The sequence below is a fragment of the Lepisosteus platostomus genome, chromosome 18, assembly GCF_059453375.1.
Source record: "Lepisosteus platostomus isolate fLepPlt1 chromosome 18, fLepPlt1.hap1, whole genome shotgun sequence".
Classification (NCBI taxonomy): Eukaryota; Metazoa; Chordata; class Actinopteri; order Semionotiformes; family Lepisosteidae; genus Lepisosteus; species Lepisosteus platostomus.
Window position 1 is genome coordinate 9,515,546 of NC_142628.1, and position 23,920 is coordinate 9,539,465.

Genomic DNA, 23,920 nt, shown 5'->3' on the forward strand with positions numbered 1-23,920 from the left:
ACAGAAATCACTTACTGTACATTCATTATGTATTGACTTGATCACCATTTATTTTAAACTCCAGAGTAGCTGCAGAAGTGACAAGGCATGGAAAAAACTTTTAGAAAATGTATGAAGTTTTTTTCCAAGGCTGCTGTGCAATAAAACTATATTAAGACAGAATTATTGTGTTTTAAGGATGTTTACAATAAAATATATTGTATGAACACTTCTATATATAGTGTAAAAACAAGAGTTTTGGAAGTGTGCTGTTATTTGCTTCAGATTAAGGGAAAAAGGTTGTTATGCTACAGTAAGTTACTTACAGTATAACATTTGTGTTCCAGCATGAAACTGCACTGCATTAAGTAACAGACCTCCTAACATCTTTTAAAGAATGTGAGGAGGCTCTGCTGTACTTTTGATATATAATCCCAGTGATAATTCTGCAATAGCTCAATGCATTAATTATTGCCATTCTCTGTAATTTCATTTAAAAATAAGGCTCCTACACTGTCTTGAACATTGTCAAGGTTGATTACATATGATAATTCCAATCAGTAAATAATAACTTTTTCCCTGCAGTATATCCCAACTGGAATTGTATTCAAGCACAGAATAACATTACCTCCATTCTTAAAGCAGAAAGTCAGGTTATGAAAACAGATCACACAGAGTGTGTGCTGTCTAACATTATCTATTTCCAACTTATTTAGCTTTATATCAAGTATGTATCAGACTCCTATATATATCGAGCACCAGTGGAGAATAAGATTTGCCCACAGATATGGTAAAAGCAGAAAATCCCTTCACCAAGAGCCCCATCATTTAATATAGGACATAAAAAATTGTGAATTAATAGTACTAGTTTTTAAATGTGTCAGTTGCAACACAATTAAAGTATCCCCAAAGTAACATTTGATTAAAAAAAGTACCAAATTTATTGTGTCTGTCTAGGTGCTATCTTGATAATGCCAAGTAATCGTATTTAAAGCAGGAATGCCAATCCTTCCAGTGAAAGCCATAGTGTGCAATAAAGAGAGGAAACTAGTATTTGGTGATAATGGGAGAGGTAAATTGATTTCGAAACTGCATTGGTAAAACACTCTGTTTGATTAATTATTTTAAAACCTGTGATTGAAAATCAAGTAAAACTTTCACACCACGAAAGAGGAAGCACCACCTAGTACTTCTCTCCCACTCTAATTAAATACTGCGTGTGTAATGTTAGAATCCATGCACTTATTATTACAGTACTATTTTACATCACAGTTAAGAGATGCAAAATGTTGTTTCAGTATAAAAGCTTAAAATTATATTTTTCTCAGCAAGAAATAAATATAGTTCAGCAAAAACAGAATCCTATATTTAAGATGAAACCTGTCTTCTCATGTATAATGCTAAGAAATGGCAGTAATAAACAATACCTCGGCCTGTGCTCTCCTCCATGCATCAAATTCTTTTTCTTTTCTGGTTCTCCTCCGCTTTCTCTTTTCTTTTTCTTTTGAGGTCTCCGTGCTCTGAATACATTCTTCCTGTGCCTGTGACTTCTGCTTTTGAGAAAGTACTCCTTCTCCAGTACCAGCATTTCTCGGGTTCTGCCTACAAAACCAAGAAAACTGTAATTGAACAGATTTTGCAGAAACGGCAAAAACAGTTTTGCAAAAACAGATTTTCTTCCAACCTTCCATGCAAATGCTTCCAAATGAGAGCATTTTTCACAGTGTTTGATTTACATATGGTATATTAGCACTAGAAAATTATAAATATAATCCACAACATTCTTAAAATAAAAAACAGTTGCTGACTGAAAAAATAACACAAATATAGTAGTTCATATCAAGTACAATTTTAAAAAAAGATACATTTGAAACTTTTTTTCTATCTTAATTGGGCCACCTAGTGTGGTGAATGGATTTCAGTCTTCATAGAGGATATGTTTGTCATAGGTCTTCATGTTTTATGAAAATCCTGCTAATTTGGCAGATTTTATTTCATTTGAATTTAGCATAAAATATACAAAAGAATGTTACAAGTATTAAAAGCACTTAAGATGAACACATTTCCATGGCTTGATGGTATTCTGCCAGTTGAACTTAAGGCAAAAAGAGGTGTTATATACAGTATAACAAACTTCTGCTAATAGCATTACGCATTCTACTATGAAATATTCAAATTGAGGATCACTAATGGAGTACCACAGGAATCAGTATTAGGAGCTAGTTGATATCACGGAGGTAAATGTTGGTATAATTATTAACCAGGTCATGCTCCCAAATCACACCAGCATACAGTATGAGGATTAGCAAACATACTGTAGCTACAAAGGATATCATAGACAAAATTAAAAACTGGGAAAGCAATGGCAGATTAAATTAAAGTGTTACATGCAACTAACAAAAACAAACTGTGGATCTGAGAAGCGGCTATCAGTGAAAAAAAACAGGTGTTTATGTTGACACATTATTTTTGTCCTGAAGCAAAAAAAGACAAATATAATGTTAATTTAAACTGTAGAAATAATGAGATGTTATATTAAAACTGTACAATTTGAATTAGTCAAAGCCCCTTTAGAATACTGTTTACAGTTTTGGTCCCCACACTTTCATATAAGAAACAATCAGTCTTTCCTGATCTTAAAGGAATTTCCTACTCTGACAATCTAAAAAACCTTTTTTCATCTTTTTAGGCTTAACAGAGATGACTATGAGAGAACCTGACTCAAATATTCAAAATCTTCCATGACACTGATAAGGTCGACCCACTGGACTTCTTCGGGACCAACAGTAAAAGGAGTGGGAGGATTTTTTTTACACAAAGGATTGTGGGAGTCTGGATAAAGCTACCCAGTCATTTTGTTGAAGCTGCCAATCTGGCTTCTTTCAAGAAGCGGCAAAATGATATCCTCATCTTAGCCATTAAGATTTTTAAGCTTTCCTTTATTCAAAGTCTGTCATACTGTATCAAAAATGTCCTTTCTGGTACAGTGGAAATGGCAATTTGTGCATCATGGTGGAGAATTAAATAGCACCTGCTACCACAATATCTACAGTACTTACCATCTGTCACAAAACTTTTTTTTTAACTTTGAATTTTTACATTCCGAAACTAAAAAAAAGTTATTGATGAAAAAAACATTTCATTATATGACTAGATGTTTTACTTTAAAACTTTATTACTCACTGATGCCTCCAGTTTGAATCACTTTCAGGATACCTGTCAAATTGTCTTAAAATGAATGTCAGTGTTAAAAACCACTTCAAAATAAGAAAAGCTATTATTGGATATTAGTTTTTATGTGTGATCGTTTTGAGATATTTAGATTTTAATTGATCCTGATAAGGTATTCCAAGAATTGCTACAGTGAACCTTATTAAATTGTCTTAAACACTTGGCAGTGATAGGAAGCATTGTGAAAGAAAGACAGATGAATTGTTAAGGTTAAGGAAAACTTGATCAAATATAGGGAATTATAGTGCGTGGTTACTAGATTCCAAAAAAATCAGATCAAGTGTAACAACATATCAAGGTTTTGCACTTTTTATAGTGGGTAATTTACTCTGCTATAAAAGGTGAGTGGCTGGGTTACCTTAATTTTTCTCTCTGTCGTTTTTTGTTGCGTTGTCTTTCAGCATCTGTCCTCCTCTGTAACTGCCTGTCAGTTACGTCTACATGACGTTTCAATGCTAAATCCTGTCAAGAAAGAAACACAAGCACCAGACTTGGATGAAAAGCTATTATACATACAAATACTGTATCTCCTGGTCTCTTACTTGAATATGTCCAGAATCTGAACTGGTATGATGAAGCACACTTGCTCTCTGACCAAACCACAGGGTTCCTTGCATCTATTTCAGCAGGTATTAACAGAGAAAAGAATACCCCTCACAGGGGTCAGTTTCAAACCTGACCTGGAACACTTAGCTCTATCACAATGTAGTCTATCTAAACCACTGTCAGCCATGACCGATACTAATCCTCAATCAGCTGTGATATCTGAAGCTGTGGGAGAAATGTGAAAAAAACAGGATCATGGGTCATGCTGTGAGAGCAGTTTAGTGTGAATTGTGATCATTCGGCAAGTGCTGAGGTGCATTCGTCTTTTGTCTGAAAGCTTCACAAATCAGCAAAAAAAGAAAATTATAAAAGATAGTTCTCCTTTGTCATGGAACTGTCCAATATTGCTTGAGAGCATCAAAAGAAAGCATGCAATCTAAACTAAGGAGACATATTTTGATTGCTGAGTATTTCTCTTCCCTTGGTATACAGTTTATACTGAAATATGTTAAAATATGTCTTAATGAGGGAATTAAATGTACAGTTTCTCCATATGGTTTATCACAATGCTCTGTTTCAGCACCTTCTGTCAAAGGAGAGAGCCCTCCTCAATGACATACTGTAGATGTCTGTAGTATTGTAAAGAATATGTGAGGGTAGTTCATCTTAAATTTATGCCCTATTTGAAATTATTGATGCTCTGTCAGCACTACTGCATTTGCCCTGGTCAGATACAACAATAAGAACATTTGAACTTAATCTTCAGCCTGCTTCAAATAACTGTATGCCAGCCAAGTACACACACTACATTAAAACAAAGACATAACAAGCTGAAACTGGCTTCATTTATTTGAAGTGTTTTATGTTATCAGGCTTCATCAGGCTAGAAATGTAGTGAAGAGAGAGCACAATATCAAACTAAAACATGTTTTGCTCTTTTGGAACATGCTGTTGCTTTACATTGTCACTGTTTTAGCAGAATTTTAACATCTTTGTTCTAATTTTCCCTTTTTGGGTTCACATGCAAAGTGCAAGACACTGCAAACCAAGTACAATATGGATATACTGTATGCTTTACACCTTTTTGTTCAGTTATAAAGTTATATATTATAGTTCAGTTCATAATGATGAATAACTCTTAAAATCTCTGTTACAACAAACTACATACTGTACCTCTTTAGAGTACATATTTTATGGAGAGTTGTTTTAGGATTTTCACAATTAAAAATTGAACTCCAGAATGCATTTATTTATTAGTTCGTAGAATTAATTAGCTAATATTTCAAAATACTTCTATATATACTTCTAAATACCATTAATATTTCTAAATTTTTCAGAAGAAACTTTGCAATTTGTCAGGGAGGTCTGTGAGGGATGGTTATTATAATGACGTGTTCTAATAAGCATATAGAGCATCTCTTGATATCTTCCATCCCAGAGTGAAGATTCAGTATTTTGTAAAACCCTCTTACCTGAAAGATTAATTGCTAGTAAAACATTCCTTATCTAAAGCTTCTTAAGGAACGGGTTTGTCCCTTTTCTTATTAGGAGGTCTTCATAAATATTTTATCTATGCCAGCCATCTGCAGGAGCTACAGCAATCAATTCAATTGACAAATACAACTATAACACAGCAGAAACAGAGTCTGTCAATCATTATGGCTGAAGGGATTTATTCCAGACTGTATGAGACAAGACAGGATAAATAATTGGAATAATATGCTCTGGAATAAAGGGTTATACCATTGGGAAAGCAGACTGCATGTTAAATTGATTGCTTAGAGGGCATCAGTAAAAAAAGATAAAGTCTATTGAATACTGTTGCTTATATATTATTTTAATGGATCTGAAGTGAATGTGAAGGCAAAGTAATGATGAAAACTAAAAATTCACTTTACCTGTGATCTGTCCTGCCTGTCCACAGCTCTAGTGGTGATGTCAGTTTTTCTTAGCTTCATTTCCAATTCTTCATCACTGTCGCTATCTTGAACTGAACATAAGAAAATACTGACATGAAGTAGATATTCCACTATTGAATCAACTTCCACTGCACGTTTTGTTACTGTTTCAGAGAAAACCTTGAAAGCGTTTTCCACTTTGTTGTCAATATTCTTGATCACCATGTGCCTTTTTTTGAAGTGGTAGTACAAGCAAATCATCATGTAATACAAACTAGCAAAAGGCTAGAAAGTACCTGCTGCTGTTGATCATCAGTAAAACATTTTTCTCCCTTGCTCTTACAGTGATACATGTCTGTCATTGAGCAGAGGATTGTAACATTGCGAAGGTACTTTGATCGCTTATTGAAACCAAAGTGCTCAAAAAGAGAAACAGAACAGCCATTCAGTTATAGCAGATTATTCAGAAAGCGTGGGCCTGCAATAAAGGTGTACAATATTCTATGGGGGCTAACAATGACAGCTGTGTTCAATTCAGTGTGAGATTCTCAAAAATTCAGATGTTTACCTTGAAATGCTTATACTGTTTACTGGCAGCTTTCAAGGAAATCCACATATTACTTACTTGAATTCATCCTATACAAACACTTAAAGAATACCGCTTTCATATTGTACAGCACAACAAACAATTAGCAAAAATACAATAAGGAAAGCATATGTACTGTAGCACAAAACGTTTATTCAAGGTAATAAAGCAAAAATTACTCAAGACCAAGCATTTAAACTAGTTGTTTTAAAGTATAGTATGCTTCTTACAGTATATTGAAATAAGACAAAATTTAAAGTAAGCATAAAATCACCCCTACTACAGTACTTTAGAAACAATAAAAACTGCAGGTTTTGACATGTAACTGCAGTATATGACACAAAGTTAAAAAATATACATTGACAGGCTAATAGAACTGAATCATTTTAATCTTATTCTCTTCACAAATTAAAAATAAATTGAATAAAAATGATAGGGGGGACCTGATCAAGTATTTAAAAAACTCAAAAGATTATGGACAAATTCAGATCAAGGGAGTTCTTTTGAATCAGCATTGAAACATGAACTACAGGACACAACTGGAAACTAAGAAAAGTTTGAAGTTTCACAGGAGTTGTGTATTTACACAAAATGTTTTGGAGTACTGTATATACAATAACAAGCTACTAAAACCCACAAAGGCAAAATAGACAAAATGGCCTCCTCTTGTTGGTAAATGGTAAATGCTTACAGTATGTTATAAAAAGAAGCAAAATCATCGCAAAAAGTAAATAAATGAAGAAATGCAAAGGTACAACCAAAGTGCAAAGACAATTATTAGTGTCATGTCAAACACTAGATGCTGTAAATCATAAACCAACACCTTAAAAGGGAAACAGCAGCCTCAATTACTCACACTGGTTATTATATCTCAGTAGCAAAATAAATTCATTGACGCTATTGCAAAATTTTACAAATTTCAGATAAAGCACAAAATCATGAATTTCGTAAAAGTGCTGTGTGGTTACCACGTTGCTGCAAACCACTGGACTTGCCACAGGCACGCGTGAGAGTTTGCAAGAAATGTGCCATAAACCAGCCCTTCCTGCTCACCAGTCACTGTAATGACTAATGTAGTGTGTCCGAGGGAATAAGAACGGGTTTTGCAGCAGACATTTCACCACAGAAATGTTCCAACATGATCCGAATGCAGAGTTAACAAGTAGTAATTGTCGGCAAAACCATCACAAAATCAAAATCAAAATTTGTATGGGATTAAAAGATATGTATTCAAAAGTCTGCTTGTTTACAGTGTAATAGGGCCTCTTCACACCATCGGATGCTTTCTTGCCTCATTCTGAATCGCAGACGGTGATGGCAACATGGTGCTGCACCTACAGTACCTGGAAATTTAATGTAGAGTATTTTCTGTTGTAAATTGGAGGTTTCACATGTTACTGAGTACATTTTACTTTCACTGTGGTTAGAAATAAACTCATCAATGCTGATTCTTTCTAACCTGGAAATATAAAAATAGGTCTGTCTGGTATCTCTATATATTGAACAATCCATCTATCATGAAAAACATTCTAAATGTACTGTGTCAGGAAAATAGGTCAGTATCCGAAATATTTAATCTAGGATCCAAGCTAGAAAACTGAATGCCTCTTATGCAGGTTAGGGATATAAAACACGATGCAACAAATTGCTTTCTGATCTCTCACAAATAGAAATTAAAAACTGATTTTCATCACTCTCCAAGGAGAGCAGAAATCATTAGCATTAGCATTGGAAAACCCAGGTGACATTATTCCCAGACTCAGAATCTGAAATGCTAACAAAATGTGGAAACTCTGTTCAGCCTACTAATATAAAAGGACCTCTCAGAGTTCTGGCTGGAAAATGTGGAGCAGTGCACCTGGAGGGGGTCATGGATTCTCAGACAAACTGTGCTCCCTTCATGTAAAACCAACAAAAGAAGGAGCAAAGAATACCTTCTCATTTCATAGCTCCTGATTGCTTGATTTCATTTCTCACAGCTGCTCCCAATCTCACCCTTTGTTCATTATCTTTTTGTCAACAAAGAGGCACAAAGGTAGGCAGTGGAGTGAATTCTAATGAAGGTTTCCTAATCTACAAAGAAACACTGGTCTTGGTACTGGAGAGTTTCGTTCTCTCTTACTCCGTACCATGCAGTCAGCCATGTATGAAGCCTTCTACCCCCTCTAGTAGTAATCTATCCACAGTGGTCTTGCTGATAATAAGGGTCTGGATATAGGCTACACTTTAAGTGGTAATACAACTGGCATGTCAGACTTTGCTTGAAATAAGCAAAAAAATATCTTCCCCCTGGATATCAAACCGCTGTACTCTGCAAGAATTACTTTTCTTTTTACAAGAGCTGGACTCCTATTACTTCAGAGAAATAGTTTTGTCAGAGACAGGCACATTTAGTTAGTTTATAGTCCATACTGAAATAATTCAAACGGCCCTACTGAGAATGATGATAGTAGGAAAATCAATGAATAGACTTTAGAAAGTAAACAGAATTCAGACATAGTTTAAAAAGAAAATAAATTCCCTCTTGAACATTGTCAGCCCAGATTAAAATCTCAACCCATCTGTCCGAATTTAAACTACAAACCCAGTAATTGACAGCAGCTTTTTCTTTGTGAGAAGATCCTTGCTTGTACCCACTAGAATCCTGACATCAAGGACTGCACTTGGTGTATAATGAGGAATTAGCAGGTGGGTTGAAGACTCAATTTAATTTAGCCCTTATTCATGTAGTGTCGTATCATACATACAGTATGTTGCACACAAGGGAACAGAGATGTCCTATTGATCTTATTTGATTTAATAACTTAATATCCTTATTAAGAAATTTAAAAAATAAAAAACATAACATGATAAAAATAGATATAAGATCCTAGAGGATAGTTAGCATGGACCTAGAAAATATAGGTCTTGCTTAACTACTGAACTTGTTTAACTCTGAGGTCTTTGAATAAACAATACCTGTAATGGAGACACATACAATATGATATATTTAGATTGCCAGATGATTTCTATAAATGTATAAATGACAGGTGATAGGCATTCAATGAAATGCATGTGTATAGATTGAGAATTGGTTGATGGACCACTGCTTTTGTCACTGATTTATATCAATTAAATAGATTCTGGTAAAGTTAGTAAACTAGTAAAGTTGGCAGAAGATGAAAAAGAGAAGGATTAGTAAAAAAGAAAACTGTTGAAGTAGTAAATAGAATTTAGAAAATTTAGATAATATTCAAGACTAGGCAAAAAACTAGTAAATTACATCCAATGCAGATAAGTGCAGAACTTTACAACCAGGAAGCAGAAATGAGAATGAGAAACACTGAACCTGAAGAGCTTCTGAACTTGAAAAGTTTCTAGTGGCACATCACTTACATGTCATGCCATGTCATTTGCTAAACCGCTTTATACCATGCGGTGTCGTGGGAAGCCGGAGCCTACCCGGCAAGCAAGCAGGACAGGACTGGACAGAGCGCCAGTCCATAATAGGGCCAGTGCAAGCCAGTCATACTGTACATGGGGGCAATTTGGAGGCCACAGTAAAGGCTGAGGGGGGAAATTTGGCCCGGACACTGGGGTAACTCCCAACTCTTATCGAGAAATGCCCAGGGATCTTTAATGACCACTGAGAGTCAGGACCTCGGTTTAACGTCTCATCCGAAAGACAGCGCCCACTACAGTATAGTGTCCCCGCATGAGGACCCACACGGACTGCGAGTGGGTGTGCCCCCTCTCCCCCAGTCCCACTAACACTACTTCCAACAGCAAACATAGCTTCCCAGGAGGTCTCACATCCAGGTACTGACCAGGATCAACCCTGTTTAGCTTCAGTGGGTAGGCAGTTGAGAGCTGCAGGGTGAGATGGCTGCTGGCTACACCACTTACATATTCTAGACAATGTAAAGAAACAATAAAAAAAGCAAACAAAATGTTAGCATATAATTAAAAGTGTGGAATTAAAATTAAAGGATGTTATGTCATACTGTATGTCAATTTACCATTAAGTCATTTAGAATATAATTCTGGCCACCATGTAACAAAAAAGATACTGGTGCTCTTCTTGCTGCTTCATTCAGAAGAGCATTCGGATACATTCCTGCACTTAAAAGAACTGAGCCCTTTATATTTTGAACAGAGAAGACTTTCACAAAGTCATCCCAGAGGACTTCTTTAGAATACAGTGTGAAAAACAAACCAGAGAACTCAAGTGGAAACTACTTGGAAGTGTATTTAAAACCAAGTACAGGAGGCATTTCCTTACACAAAAGGTTGTGTGTTTGGAACAAGCTGCCCACACCTTCAACAATCCTTGGAAAAATTAGCTACTACTGGTCTGAATGGCTTCCTCTCGTTTGTAATCTTTCTTGTGCTCCTACGTTCCTACAGTATGTTCTTATCTGCCAGATTAGGCTCTTCTAGTTGAGTGAGTTTTAAAAATAATTATTGCATGAAACTTAAATAATTTCTTGACCCAACAACTTCTCATTGATAGAAATGTTCAGTTTAAAGACAGAGGAGACCAAATATACAGTACTAAGGTATCAAAATTCCTCATACATTATTGGTACCAAGTACTCATTTGTTGCCTTTTAATGACACTCAGTATACTGTACACATTGCAAAATATAGTTCAAAACATGAGGGAAATTAAATGGGAAACAGGATGTCTGGTTTGGAAAAATCAAAGTCAATAAGAATTGATCAATGTGGGAGCAGTTCATAAACCATTGTACTGTAGTTACAACAGAAATGTTAACAATAACCAAGAGTGTCTTTTAAAGATAAGAAAAGCAAACAAAAACAATGCAGTATCTGCTCAAAGTGAATTTTTGTAAAAGGACAGTTGTAGGATTTACAATCTCAGATATTTCAGTAGATAAAATTTTAAATCTGTTTTTGGCAACAGTTGCTAAGGTAAAGAAGAACAGCAGAGATCATGATTTCTCCTCTGAACAGGAAATGAGCATACAAACTACAGGACTATTTTTACACTTTTACTTAACCAAACATCCTTGATGTCTGGGGCTTCCAACATGATATGGCAAATTTTATTTGCACTGATTAACAAGAAAAGATTTAAAACCCCCTTTCCATTTGAAGAGACAAGAAATTAGCGTGCTAATTAAAGTGCTAGAGGCTTCTTCTATACTGTACTGTATAAATAACCATTTAATTTTACGTCCACTTCTTTAATGACAAATGCAGTCTTGAAATGGTGGTTGGTTTGGTGAAATAAAATGAAAAAGACTGTTGGTAACAAGCATTACCTAGACTTCAAGATGTTTTAACAATGGAACCAAATGGTCCAGCACTTTCCATAGAAAACATTTAAAGCACTTGTATGTGAATAAAATTTTCGCAGATGCTTTAAGGTGAAGCAGAAGGGACAATAAATTGCTATCAGACGTGCAACATGGAATTTTGACAAAATGACTTTCACCTATTCTTAAAATCATTAAAATGTTGGTTCTTTGTCTTATATTTTACAGAAACTGCTAACTGTTGCCTAGCATGATATAGACTTTTAATGAAATAAGAATTAATTCCTCATTTGTACATTACATTAAATGTAATGTTTTCAAGCTGTAATTAGCTAAATGTACTATGAAAAATATTTTTTAAAACATAGTAGTTCAGGTGGGTAGATGCGTTGTGTTTTCTTTTTCTTTTTTTCAGCATGGAATAAACCTATTACTTGTTTATTAAAACATACTTCTGATAGAATTCAAAGTGTTTTCCCTGTTTTTCCAAAGAAGAACTGTATTGATCCTAATTAAATTAATAAAAGGTTATGCTATCCATGTTTCATGAACAAATATAATTAATTTTTCCTAAGGTATTTATTAACATACTTAGATTTTTAATCATGTATTCATTTCTTGATTGCAAATGCATTTTTAAGGAGAACTGCAGTCCCAATTTCTCAGACTGATTATTAAATCTTGGTTACAAAATAAATGAAATGAGGTTATAGAAAAAAATTACAAACTTCAAATTAAGCACAAAATCAACTTTGTGAAAGTACTGTACATGTTGTCATAAATCCCTGGTCTCACGATGCGAAAGAGAGGGAGTTCCCACACATTGTGACATCATGCAGCCCTTCCTGCTCACTAGCCACTGTAATGACTAACATAACGTGATGTATGATCAAATAAGTGCAGGTCATGCTGCAGATATTTCACTGCAGAAATAGTCCAACATCACCTGCATGCAGATGTACTGTAACAGTATTATTAAACAGCAAAACCGACTCGAAATTGAGAGCAATAATTCTATTGGATTAAAAGAGATGCATTCACAATTGATGTACTGCTTCTTTTCAAGAGAAAAGACAGGACCACATCATGCAACGGAAGTTAAGTTCCCTAATTTTGAATCGCAGAACATGGCACTATGCATACCTGGAAATTTTAAATTGGAGATTTTACAAGTTACTGTGTACAGTACATTTTACTTTTACCCTGGTCTGAAATGCACTCATCAATGCTGACTCTTTCTAACCCACAATATAAAAATAGCATTACAGTTCCCCTTTAAATTGCTTGATGTGTCTTGGATGCAGACAGGCAATACTAAAGATACTTTGCATTGCATGTTGTTGAAATTCTAAACATGAATTTATGCCTGTTGTGAAAAAATTTGCTGAACTGTAAATGAGAATGAGAAACAAATATCTATGAATATTAATGTATTTTGTCATAAAAAAATAAGAAAGATCTGGAATTACATTGAAGTTTTGAAGATATAGATTGGAATCTAAGGTAGAACATGGCCTTTCATAAGCAAATATGTTCAATTGCCACGTATGAAACATTGACTTTTAACAAAGTTTTTTTTTTAACTTGTGAATAGTACCCTTATATAAATATGAGAAAAAAGCAGAAATCACATACTAAAATGACCAAATAAAATAAAGAGTAAACCTAAACTGCACTAGAAGCTACAAGTAAAAAGTGTCCAATAGAGTTTTAGAACCCAATCCTTATAGGACTTTTATCCTTCAAACGTGTTGTCATGTTGTCTGAAATTGTCTATATTCTTATAGAAGGCACACCACACACAAGCTGTACATTCTACTCATGCTAACATTAAGACCTCTCTTGATCAGTAACAGAAGATACTGTGAGACAGTTCTAAAGGTCTTAAATTGGATGCACTGGCACATGGTATTTTTGTCTCCCATTGCAAAGGATTCATTAAAAAATGTACCCTGTCATCTGTCACCTTCTTCCTGCTGGCACCCATAAAGAAAAATCCCCCCAGAATTAAATACATAAAATAGAATTAACTCTGACTTTGGAGTTGTGCAATGCAATAGCAACTGCAAGGTTGAGAAATCACAGCCAGCTGTTCCAGTGATGTATGGATTGATATAAATTCCATCCTGGTGAACAGATTTCTGTAGATGATAAAATAAATATCTCATCCCTTGGTTAGGATGCTAAAGATTTATTTTTTTCATTTCAGTGGCTTTATATTGTACCAAGAATTACAATTTCTGCTGTATTGAAATGTAAAATTGATAAAAAAAAGAGAGGCATAGATTTAACATTCAAAGACCTTAACTTTTTGCCTCAACTTCAAGCTCCCAAGATTGAACAAAGCCTATTATGTTTTCAAATATTTGTTAGCAATAAAATGATCCACAAAAGTAGACATTACTTTTTAATTTTCTATCAATCCGATACCAATTACAATACTAACTACAATTACAAACCACCTGAATAAAGAAGTGTTCTATAAGGAATTTCCTCCACTCCCCCCACCAGAGGAAATCAACTCTCAACTTCCTTGTGATGAATTGCCTAGAAATCTCAATAAAATCTATTGATTGGTTACAAAACAAAGACTTATTTACAAGAGGTCAGGTTGCTGCCCTTTCCATTGTACTGCAATATTATTTACCATAGAACAGCTGTGTATGTTTAATTGCCATGGCAACAACTCCAGATATTCCAGCCTTGTATCATTGTAATCTATCTGTACAGCTGCAATAACAAGAACAGGCCTTGGAAATAAATTAGAAATGTCAATCAAGGCTGTTAAGGGGACTGAAAGGTTTTTAGGTCAGTTATGAGATCTCAAGAGACTTTCTCAGCCTACAATGATGTATAATTTAACCAGTTTCTGTTTCCTGTCCTCATTATTTGAGTTTATCAAGGAAACTAAGCCCTGACAGGCAAATTGTATAGCCTGAGGATAATAAAACTCAGGGAATAATCAACAAGAAACCATGACTCCAATATTTTCAAATTATTTTTTTTATTTTCATAGAAGATAATGGGCAAACAAATCTAAATGTATCCCAAAGCATTGCAAGTTTAAATCTAAGTACATTAAACAGTATTCATTGCCTCATTTTTAAATTGCAACATTAAAACATAAAACTTTATTTTGTTGTATTCTTAGTAGTCTAATATGGAGGGAATTAAAATGATTTTGAAAACATTTAAAAGTTTAGAGTAATAAAGACTCAATATCTGCAGTATGGGCTTAGGAACATAATTGAAAAAAATGCACAATGTTTTGGTGTTTAAGAAGCAATCCCAATAAACTGGAGTAAGTTTAAGATAAATATTTTATCTTAATTTTACAGAATCCCCCAGGGTATTTCCGAGTAATTAAAAAACTTTCTTTACATATATTTAAAACATAACAGAGAACAAAAAACATGAATGGGGGAGCTAATACTTTTTAAAGGGGTTCAAAGCGAAGTTTGTAATTAGTTCTTTGTGGAACAGCAACAGAGACTCGTTTGTGCTGATTTTCATTAGAGGAAGTCCTGTTGAATTTTATGAAGGCAGCTGGTCTGAAGAAACTTCTTTTTGTTGTGAACTGAATATATTAAGCAAAGAAAAGGACTTTAAACAAGTTAACACACAGCAACTGTTTTATTCTGTGTAAAGTGAATCACAGGGAATTGCAAGGGTTTTGGCCTACAGTAATTTTAAATTGTAGTTTCCTTTGCAAAGCTGTTACCTTTTAAAATACTTCCTTTACCTTTACCACCTTTAATCTGTTTTATAAATAAAGGGACCACATTGGCTTTGAATTTTCACTGGAGAAAGTCTTTAAGATTAACAGCTTTTTTTTAATTAAAGAAGAATCACCCTTGACAATAGGTTTCAAAAGTGCTGTTCTCTGTACCTTCATCAACATCTTGTCCAAAGCATACGGGTAAGTGTGAAAATTCCTCTAGCCAAAGCTAATTTCCACCCAAGGTATTTCTTCTATAAACATACAATTTTCACCTTACAGATTTGATTATACATGTACACATACAGAGCATTTTCCTCCTTTCTTTTCCCGTCAGAATGCAAAATAATTAGATAGATACTTTATTGATCCCGTGAGGGAAATTGCAGAAAATTAGGCATGCACATGCTGAGATGAGATTCTTGGTCCACAGCTTAAATACAGTTGTTTGAAGGTGAAACAGCTGTGATTTGTAGATCCAGTCAGTTTTTGCCAAAATGTCATAACTGCAGTTCCATATACTCATTAAAAATCTAACTGATTAGTTTCTGCAAAATATCCCAAGTGGAAGAATACATATTCATCTTCATAAAAAAATCCTAGCAGGAGAGTAGCTTTGCTGCTGTATTCTTCCTATCAGCTTATATTCAAACAATGCTTGATTTTAGTGTCATGTACTAGGACATACTGTACAGTACGTGTCTGGGCCATTCCAACAGCAGGGAGTGGGGCAAGCTTGCAGAACACAACATAGAAACTACATCCGTTAACCATCGATTTTCATCTGTCCACTCAAATATACTGTATAGGTATGGTTAATTATACATCTTAAGACAATGATGGCCATTACTGATATACCTCTAGTATTATGAATGCAGGTATATGATGTTAATAATCTTTTCTATAACTTCCAAGCTAATAAGATGTGTTTGTAAGAATACGATTAGAAGGTGAATGACAGTTGTCTTTTTAACATACCGTATGATCCTTGTTTGAAAAAAGCACTGCAACCAACTTACAAAAAGCCTTCAGCAGTTGAAAATGGGGGTATCGTAATCAGATACAGAAGCAATTGGGGCAAGGAAGCCTTATTTGTAACTTTTAACTTTTTTTGTACACTGCAATGTTTGTAACAATTGCAAATGTGAAAGTGTACCTGCATCCAATTATGTTATCTCAATTTTAACAGCAGGGGTCTGTTTTGTAAATGGGCCTTTTTTTCACATGAAAAGTGCTTTTATAAATGCAGCTTACAACAAGACAGTTTTTCTTAGAAAAAACTGAACGTACTACTAAGAAAAATACCGTCTGCAATTCAGCTACAGCAATAAAAGCTGTTTTAATAAGAGCAAAGTGCTTTTCTCTGCTACGAAACACATGACGTACTTTGGCAACTGCGCCTTAAAAACACAGTTAATGTAAATTATTTTCTTACAACTATACACAACTTTTTGAAAAAACAAGGCTGCTTCCTTGCTTATCTACAGTATAACAACAGAACACGGCCAACCAATCACCTGCTTTGGACAGCATTCTCATTTTTTAATTGTGATATTTTCATTTATTTTTATTCATTTTCAATATCATTGATCTGATCAGCTTGTGATGGTTAAACCATTATATCTCCTATAGTTTGGGCTTCCATAATGGATTCAAAATGGGATGAGAGTAAATTTGGAAACAATAATTAGAAGGTTGCATCTACACTTAAAATACTGTAGGTGGTAATGACAGTTCAATCCAGTAAACACCCCCCCGTAACCCCATGGACACTTAAGAATATGCATATGTTTATGAGGTCTTTAAAGAAAGGAGTATGATGTGTTTCACTGTCCCACTGTTAAAGATGCAATGCAGGGGACAGCCTACTGTTTTGTCAATAAAGGTTTTTAGCTTTTAATGACCAAGAGTTAAAATGAGAAAAATAATTTAAATAGTTTTTCAACTGAAGCTGGACCGTAAACTATCATTTACAGGGGTGAAAGGCTAAAACATTCAGTTCTCACTATCCCCTATGGTATATGTTATTTCCAAATGATACACCATTATTTCTGTCACTGCTGGTCTTTAGGGAATTCATGTGAGAAGCCATGTTAATTATAGAGTAAGAAATAAGTCAAGGTTAATGACAGCCCATCTCCCCTACACCAGTTTAAATCATTAAAAAAACACAAAACCCTTTATATTTATACATTACAGATAATGCCCCTTCTCTGAAATAACCTTAATAATCATCTGTGACTGCTGCTGAATAGCTGCTGTTACAATACAGGGAAAATCACCTTTGTCAGATCATATTCGTAAGTCTGCAATGCTGCAAAGCTGCAAAGCATTCAGAGTTACTGCATACATCTATTTGAGCATGCTACATTAGGGGGCCGGAGGGTCAGCAAAGTACAGAGTTAATCAGTTAAGCTAGCAAAGAAACAAAAATAGGACGAGCAGAAGAAATTAAAAGGAAAATGCATTTATCTTATTGCGCTCGCTCAAAAAGCAAGAGAAAATAGAAAGCCAACCATGCGGAGAATTACTTCATCAATGGAAATATCTTTTATATCAGAAATTCTGTTTAAAAAAAGGACACATTTATACATATTGTTATGATCCTTGAGAAATCCTATTACTTCTCAGAAAAGAATGTTTAATGAAGCATGGCAGCTGTGCTAGAATCTATTAAGTGGAGGCACACACCTTAACGCTGGGGGCATCACAAAATCTCATATACTCATTGCTGCAGTCTCAGCTGCTGGACATTGTAATGAAGATATTTGAAGCTAAACAGTTTCGAGAGTTACTTTTATGTGTATTACTAGTTCTTCTGTAAATACATGCAGTACACTGTAAAAAAACAAAACTTTTTTAACTTTTCTTTTGTCTGACTTTCAGGCCACTGTTGAACATTCCAAAGCTACAATAAGTAAGCTTGAATTAGCTAAGCCCAAGGTGTGTTTTAGGCAGTAGCCCAGACACATTTCTCAACACTTCTTTAACCCTCTAGACACTACACTTAACACTGTCAAGATGCTAAATTATGTCACATGCTCACCAGTCCACAAATTAAACCGTCTCCCTCCCAAAAGAGGAATGGCTCGTCCACTTGTTCAATGACTGATATAATGCACAATATTTACTCCCAATAACTGAAAAAGCACTCTTTTCTATACGTTAACATTCAGAGTATTATAGACACTCACACTGAGAGAGATAATAGGTTTATGTTAGATGGACCAATGCTTTTATTTCTACAGTGATAACCATATTATATTGTTAAATTCCATTACAATGTACACTGCATTACCTTAACTTGAGCCTCACCACTTAAAGTACCCCCTTCTCTGAGTTGCTCATCATTGATTAAGCCTAATGATAGCCTAACACATGAGCAGGGGGGCGGAGTAGCTGTTACTCCCTTTCTCCAAAGCAGCCAAAACATCAGGATAGGAAGGGGAAAATAGAAATAAATTCAAAGCAAGGCTGATTGTTTGAGGCAATTTAAAAGCCACTTGCTTGCTATTCATTCGATATTATCATTAATTATCAAACAAGTGACTTGGTATTCAGCTGACAATTGATATGTAGCCATATCACCCTGCAACTCACAACTGGCAGCCCACTGAAGCTCAGCAGGTGTGAGCCTGGTCAATACCTGGATGGGAGACCTCCTGGGAAAAACTAAGGTTGCTGCTGAAAGAGGTGTTAGTGGGCCAGCAGGGGGGGGGGGGCGCTCACCCTGCGGTCTATGTGGGTCCTAATGCCCCAGTATAGTGACAGGGACAATGTTGCATCATCCAGGTGGGGCTGCACACTGGTGGTGGTGGAGGGGATCCCCATTACCTGTAAAGCGCTTTGGGTGGAGTGTCCAGAAAAGCGCTATATAAGTGTAAGCAATTATTATTATTATTATTATTGCATGTAGAATGAATATGAGAGAGACTGATTTTGTTGTATGTAGCAAGTTAAGATATTTCCTTGTCTGAGAAATAATCTTGTTTCATGTATCATCTAAAGGTAAATGAGTTTTTACTTTCCAACCTTTGTAATACCTATATCAAATGTTAAGGAGGTAAACTAGGCATTTGCTATGCTATTCGATACTAATCCAAGTCTTCTAAATAATGATTTTCACATGTGCAACACTGTTTTTCTCATTATTGTCTTTCAAAATGTAAATGCTTTAATTTCCCACATACTTATGTGATCACTATAAAAAAAAAATTTAAAAATTAAACTCTTATTATTGCTGCACTGCTGAGGGGCAAGCCTAAAATCTTTGCTTGTTTAAATCGCATGAGTACTATAAAGCCTGGATATTAAAACGAAGGGATGACAAGAATGGTTTACCAAGAGATAATCACACCCTAAGGACATTATAAAGACGCAAGGACACAGCAGTTTACAGTATTCATTTCTAAGGATGGATGGATGACAAATGAATCTTGCATCTTCTTAAAAACATGGAATAAACTGATGTTTAACAGACAGATACTATATTGTTGAAAAGCCATAACGAAGAGGGTTTTGATGCAGTATCTACACAAAATACCCACCTGTAAGCCTCTGAAATTTCAATGGAGGTAAAGGTGCCACAGCGCTCTGGAATGGTTTACTGACTCTGTCAGTCATGGGCAGCTGTTTGCTAATTTTCATGTGGGCCATGTGTTCATATTTTGCTGCAGTGGACTCTTCCTAGAGATAAAGGGCAGTAAAGGAATTTAATATGACAACATCAAGCTAGAGCAGCTCCTAAACCCTTGATTTACTGGTTATTTAGTTACTACTAGCATGCTTTTGTGTTGCTTTGACATGACTTTGCACAGTTTGTTTCCTGTTACTACACTAATGATTTACACTGCTTTTACAATAGTATGTCACACTGAACTTTTATAAGAGGAAAACAATTTTGGATTGTGTTGTAGTGCCTGTAAGTTACTGTATCTGCTTAAAGCAAGATCTTAATCAAATATATTGTCAAACACCAGATTTCAACAAACTGTAAGGAAAAGGACTATCATCTAGCATTTATACAATAAAGCATTCATATTAACTTTAAGAGTAAGTGCACCAATATACTGCATGATATCACAAACATAAAAAAATCAGGTGTGGAATAAGACTTCATTCTGAAACTTCATTTCTATAGAACATCTGAGGTATAGAAGTATTCTATTGAGTTTTGAGAATTCAGCATAGTTTATATAGTTTAAATAGTTTAGTTCTATGTGATACGTTTTTATTAATGACAGAAATAATGCAATAAATCAGTTTGATCTTAATTTATCTTTTTCAAAAATTTGTGAGGTTCATTTGACTTGTAAAGAGCAAAGTGAAAGGAGGAAAATGCCACTACTGCAGTTCCATTAACAAAACAGATCACAAAGTGTTTTTCTTATTAAACCACTGCTCAAATACAGTCAACAGAGCCAGGTTGGTATAAATAAAAAAAATGAAAACTGGCTATGACCTGTATGTCTTCCTAACTGACTTTAAAACCAATGTTGTAAATGCTGTACAAATGATTAATTGAGACTGGTCCAATTTTTCCTTCTTTCCAGTGTCCACCTTCAGCAGCATAATTAGTGTGCTCTTGTTCAGACATTACACTTTTTATTGTTGGGTCTGCTTAGACAGTGCCTACAGAAGAACACTGCTGACTCACAAAACATTGGCATGAATAGATGAGAAGCCAGTAGTTACTTAAAATGGAAGTAAAACTTTGTCCAGAAGATGCAGGCCTCTTTGCAGAGGAGATGGACACAATGTGATGCCTGTCTTGACTGATGCAGATGTCAAGAAAATTCCTCCCGAGAAGCAGCAGGTGTAAAATGATTGTCTGAAGTACTGTAGATAACGATGATGATCGTGACAGCACAATGTGTCCTACAGGTGGTTAATAGGGCTTCCATCTGATGACCTTGAAGGCCAATCCAAGGTACTCATTATTGGTTCCATAATAGTAAGGGTGTGGGAGAAAACCAGAATCATCCCCTTTCAGATTACATCACAACACGAGAGCAGTAAGTTCAGTGCTGTGCATTTAAAGCTGATGGATAAATCAAACAGAACACATAAAAATAGAATAAATAATTTTCTTTCCAGAGACTTACAACCTTTCTTGCTTGTGTATCTGTGTGTATGAATTCAAGTCCACATCACGCAGGCGGGTAATAGAGTAGGATTTTATGGTCCATGCAGCAGTTGTAAGCTATATTTATTATATCTACCAAATAATCCATTTTTAAGGGTCAGACTGACAACTCTGTTTAACTTCAGAATGATTTGTGAGTAACCAAAAGCAAAGTATTACTGAAAACAGAAATGTGATGCAATGAAACTCGCAAAGAGAAAAAAATCGAATTTTGAGTAAATGCCATGCAGGTAATTTGGAAGATTGCTGTCTTAGCTATGCAATTCAAGTCATTAATCCCCCATCCCAAAAAATAAACATATTGCCCTCTATATATTAGCATTAAATTGGCCTGAATTTTGGAGTACCTATAACTACAATACTGTAGCTTTCTGCTCCATTCAGAATTATCCTTTTCTCTATATAATGAATAACAGCATCATTACAATGAAAAGCTTTCCCAGATTACACAAGTGATCTCTTTCTTTTATAAAGCCATTATGTTTTTCTTTTTACAAACAATGAAATACTTTAACAATTAATGTGCATTATTAGAATAATGCAGAGCTTTGCCAAAGATGAAAGTTAAACTTTTTTTTATTAAGCTTTATATAAGAAAAACTCTTATCCGTCTGACAAAAGTGTTCTAAAAGTGTTCTGAAGTTCTAAAAAGAGGTGGGTTGAGAGAAAGGCAGTTTCAAACCTCTAGTTCTGTAAATTTGGATGTAGATGGAGTTATATAAAAATAAATAAAAAAGCTGGCACTACAATAAAACTTTAAAATTTGAGAATAAAAGGATTAAAAAGAAATAAAACTGCAAGAAGGTCAACTTCTGCTCAAGGCGGTTTGGCTGCTACTAGCTCTGCCACAATAAGCACTGATCAAAGCCACATGCAGGGAAGGCTAGTAGTTATTAGGAAACAGCTAAAACTGGCATCTCAGCTCACATATGCTCTGCTTCCTAGCACTTATGTATTATTGCATTTCTAGTAGCACTTAATCTTAAACCAACAATAATATGCAAAAGATTGCTTTCTCTGCTTCCTGTACATTCTGTATGTTATGAATATAAACACAAATTGTTGACTTAAAATCTGTATCGTGCATGCTGATAATATGCTTTAATATACTGTAGACCAATTTACATGAAACACTTAACTAAGATAAAACATATTATCGAGCCATATCTTCAGATACTGTACTGTATGCAAAAAAAATGTTTAATGTGAGACAACAAACCAAGAAGATTTGAGAATAATAATACACTAATAATTTGTTAGTCCTCTATTGACACAATGCATTACATTTTAGTGAGGTCTTGACTGTTGTCTAGTCTAAAAAACAACCATTTCTTTTTGGTTACAGCCGTGACCTTTTCAAACCTTGAAGGAGAATGATATTAGATAGCAATTCTGGGAAGTGTATGAATGTTATCACTTACTACAGCCTAGTATTGGATATTCAGAAAGTGTTAAATCCTTGTATGTATTTTTTTTCTTTGTTTATAACAAAGAAATAAGATGACTTCCCCAGGGGCAGTGATAAAGTATTTGTTAATAAGATAAATAGTTAATAGAAACATACTGTTGTTTCTTATTATTTCTGAATTGTACCTTTTGCCCCAGAAATGTAGACAGTAATCAAGCATGGATAAATCACATTAGCTTTAGACAGCAAGTGGACAGAGAAAAAAAACAGGAAGATGTTGTCAGAATTTGGGAAATACTGAAACTAGCTATCTCATCTAAAATAAACTATTCATTCCATCTGAAGACCTGCTGAGTCCTAGAGGAAGCATTGAAGTAGAAAACACTACAACACTGATATTAATATTTTATTAAACAACACTCACTATTACTGGTATAAATAATGAATACTTTAATTTGTCACAATTGCTTTGCCATCTTAAGCTTCTAACAGTAAAGAAAAAGGCACACACCTAAAAAAAAAAAATCTTCTCCCTTCTTAAATACAGTAAAACTATGTATTGTATATCGAAAGTAAGCACCAAGCAGAGAAGTAGGGAACTAGGCAACTAGGACCTTACTCAGAGCATGACTCTGTGCCAGACCCCTGTCAGAACAGTCCTTGAATCTTCTGCACTACCTGATATGGGTGCGGAAGGAAATAGCTCACAGGTGTTGCAGATTTCCTGTCAGAATGCATTTCCATGGTAACAGGCACAGAGTACCAGGTGTGTGGATGCTACCATTGCAAACACTAGCTCACTCCGCAGCTTTGTCGTTGGGGCAATAATTAAAATGTTACTTGTCACCGATAAGTCAAGGTGGTTAGTTCTGCATCATACCTCAAGCTTATTGAGCTTCTCTTCGATTTTGTCAGTTGAAAATGAAGAATAAAATTTGCATTCTAGGCTAAAATAAAAAAAAAACATAACTAAAAGAGCTGGCATAACAAAAGTCAGTTTTCTGTTGATTTGGTTTGCCTTACTCTCACAATATGAGAAACCATTGAAATTGTGTATCCATGACATGCTCATATGACACAAAGCAAGCATTTCAGTAATGAATATACATTTTGATCTTAATATTTTATTTTAAAACAAAATATTATAT

The 23,920-nt window shown here is 34.8% G+C and overlaps 1 protein-coding gene across 2 annotated transcripts in view; it reads right to left on the reverse strand.

Moving 5' to 3' along the window:
* The window catches only part of LOC148645618 (uncharacterized), a 114,522-nt gene that overhangs the window by 40,796 nt on the left and 49,806 nt on the right, over positions 1-23,920 (reverse strand). For both annotated transcript variants that reach the window (XM_088611449.1, XM_088611448.1), the window contains exons 12-15: positions 19,767-19,905; positions 5,655-5,746; positions 3,569-3,672; positions 1,407-1,581 (exon numbers count right to left, since the gene is read on the reverse strand). In XM_088611449.1, the coding sequence (XP_088467575.1) occupies positions 1,407-1,581; positions 3,569-3,672; positions 5,655-5,746; positions 19,767-19,905 (510 nt within the window). The remainder of the gene's footprint in view (positions 1-1,406; positions 1,582-3,568; positions 3,673-5,654; positions 5,747-19,766; positions 19,906-23,920) is intronic.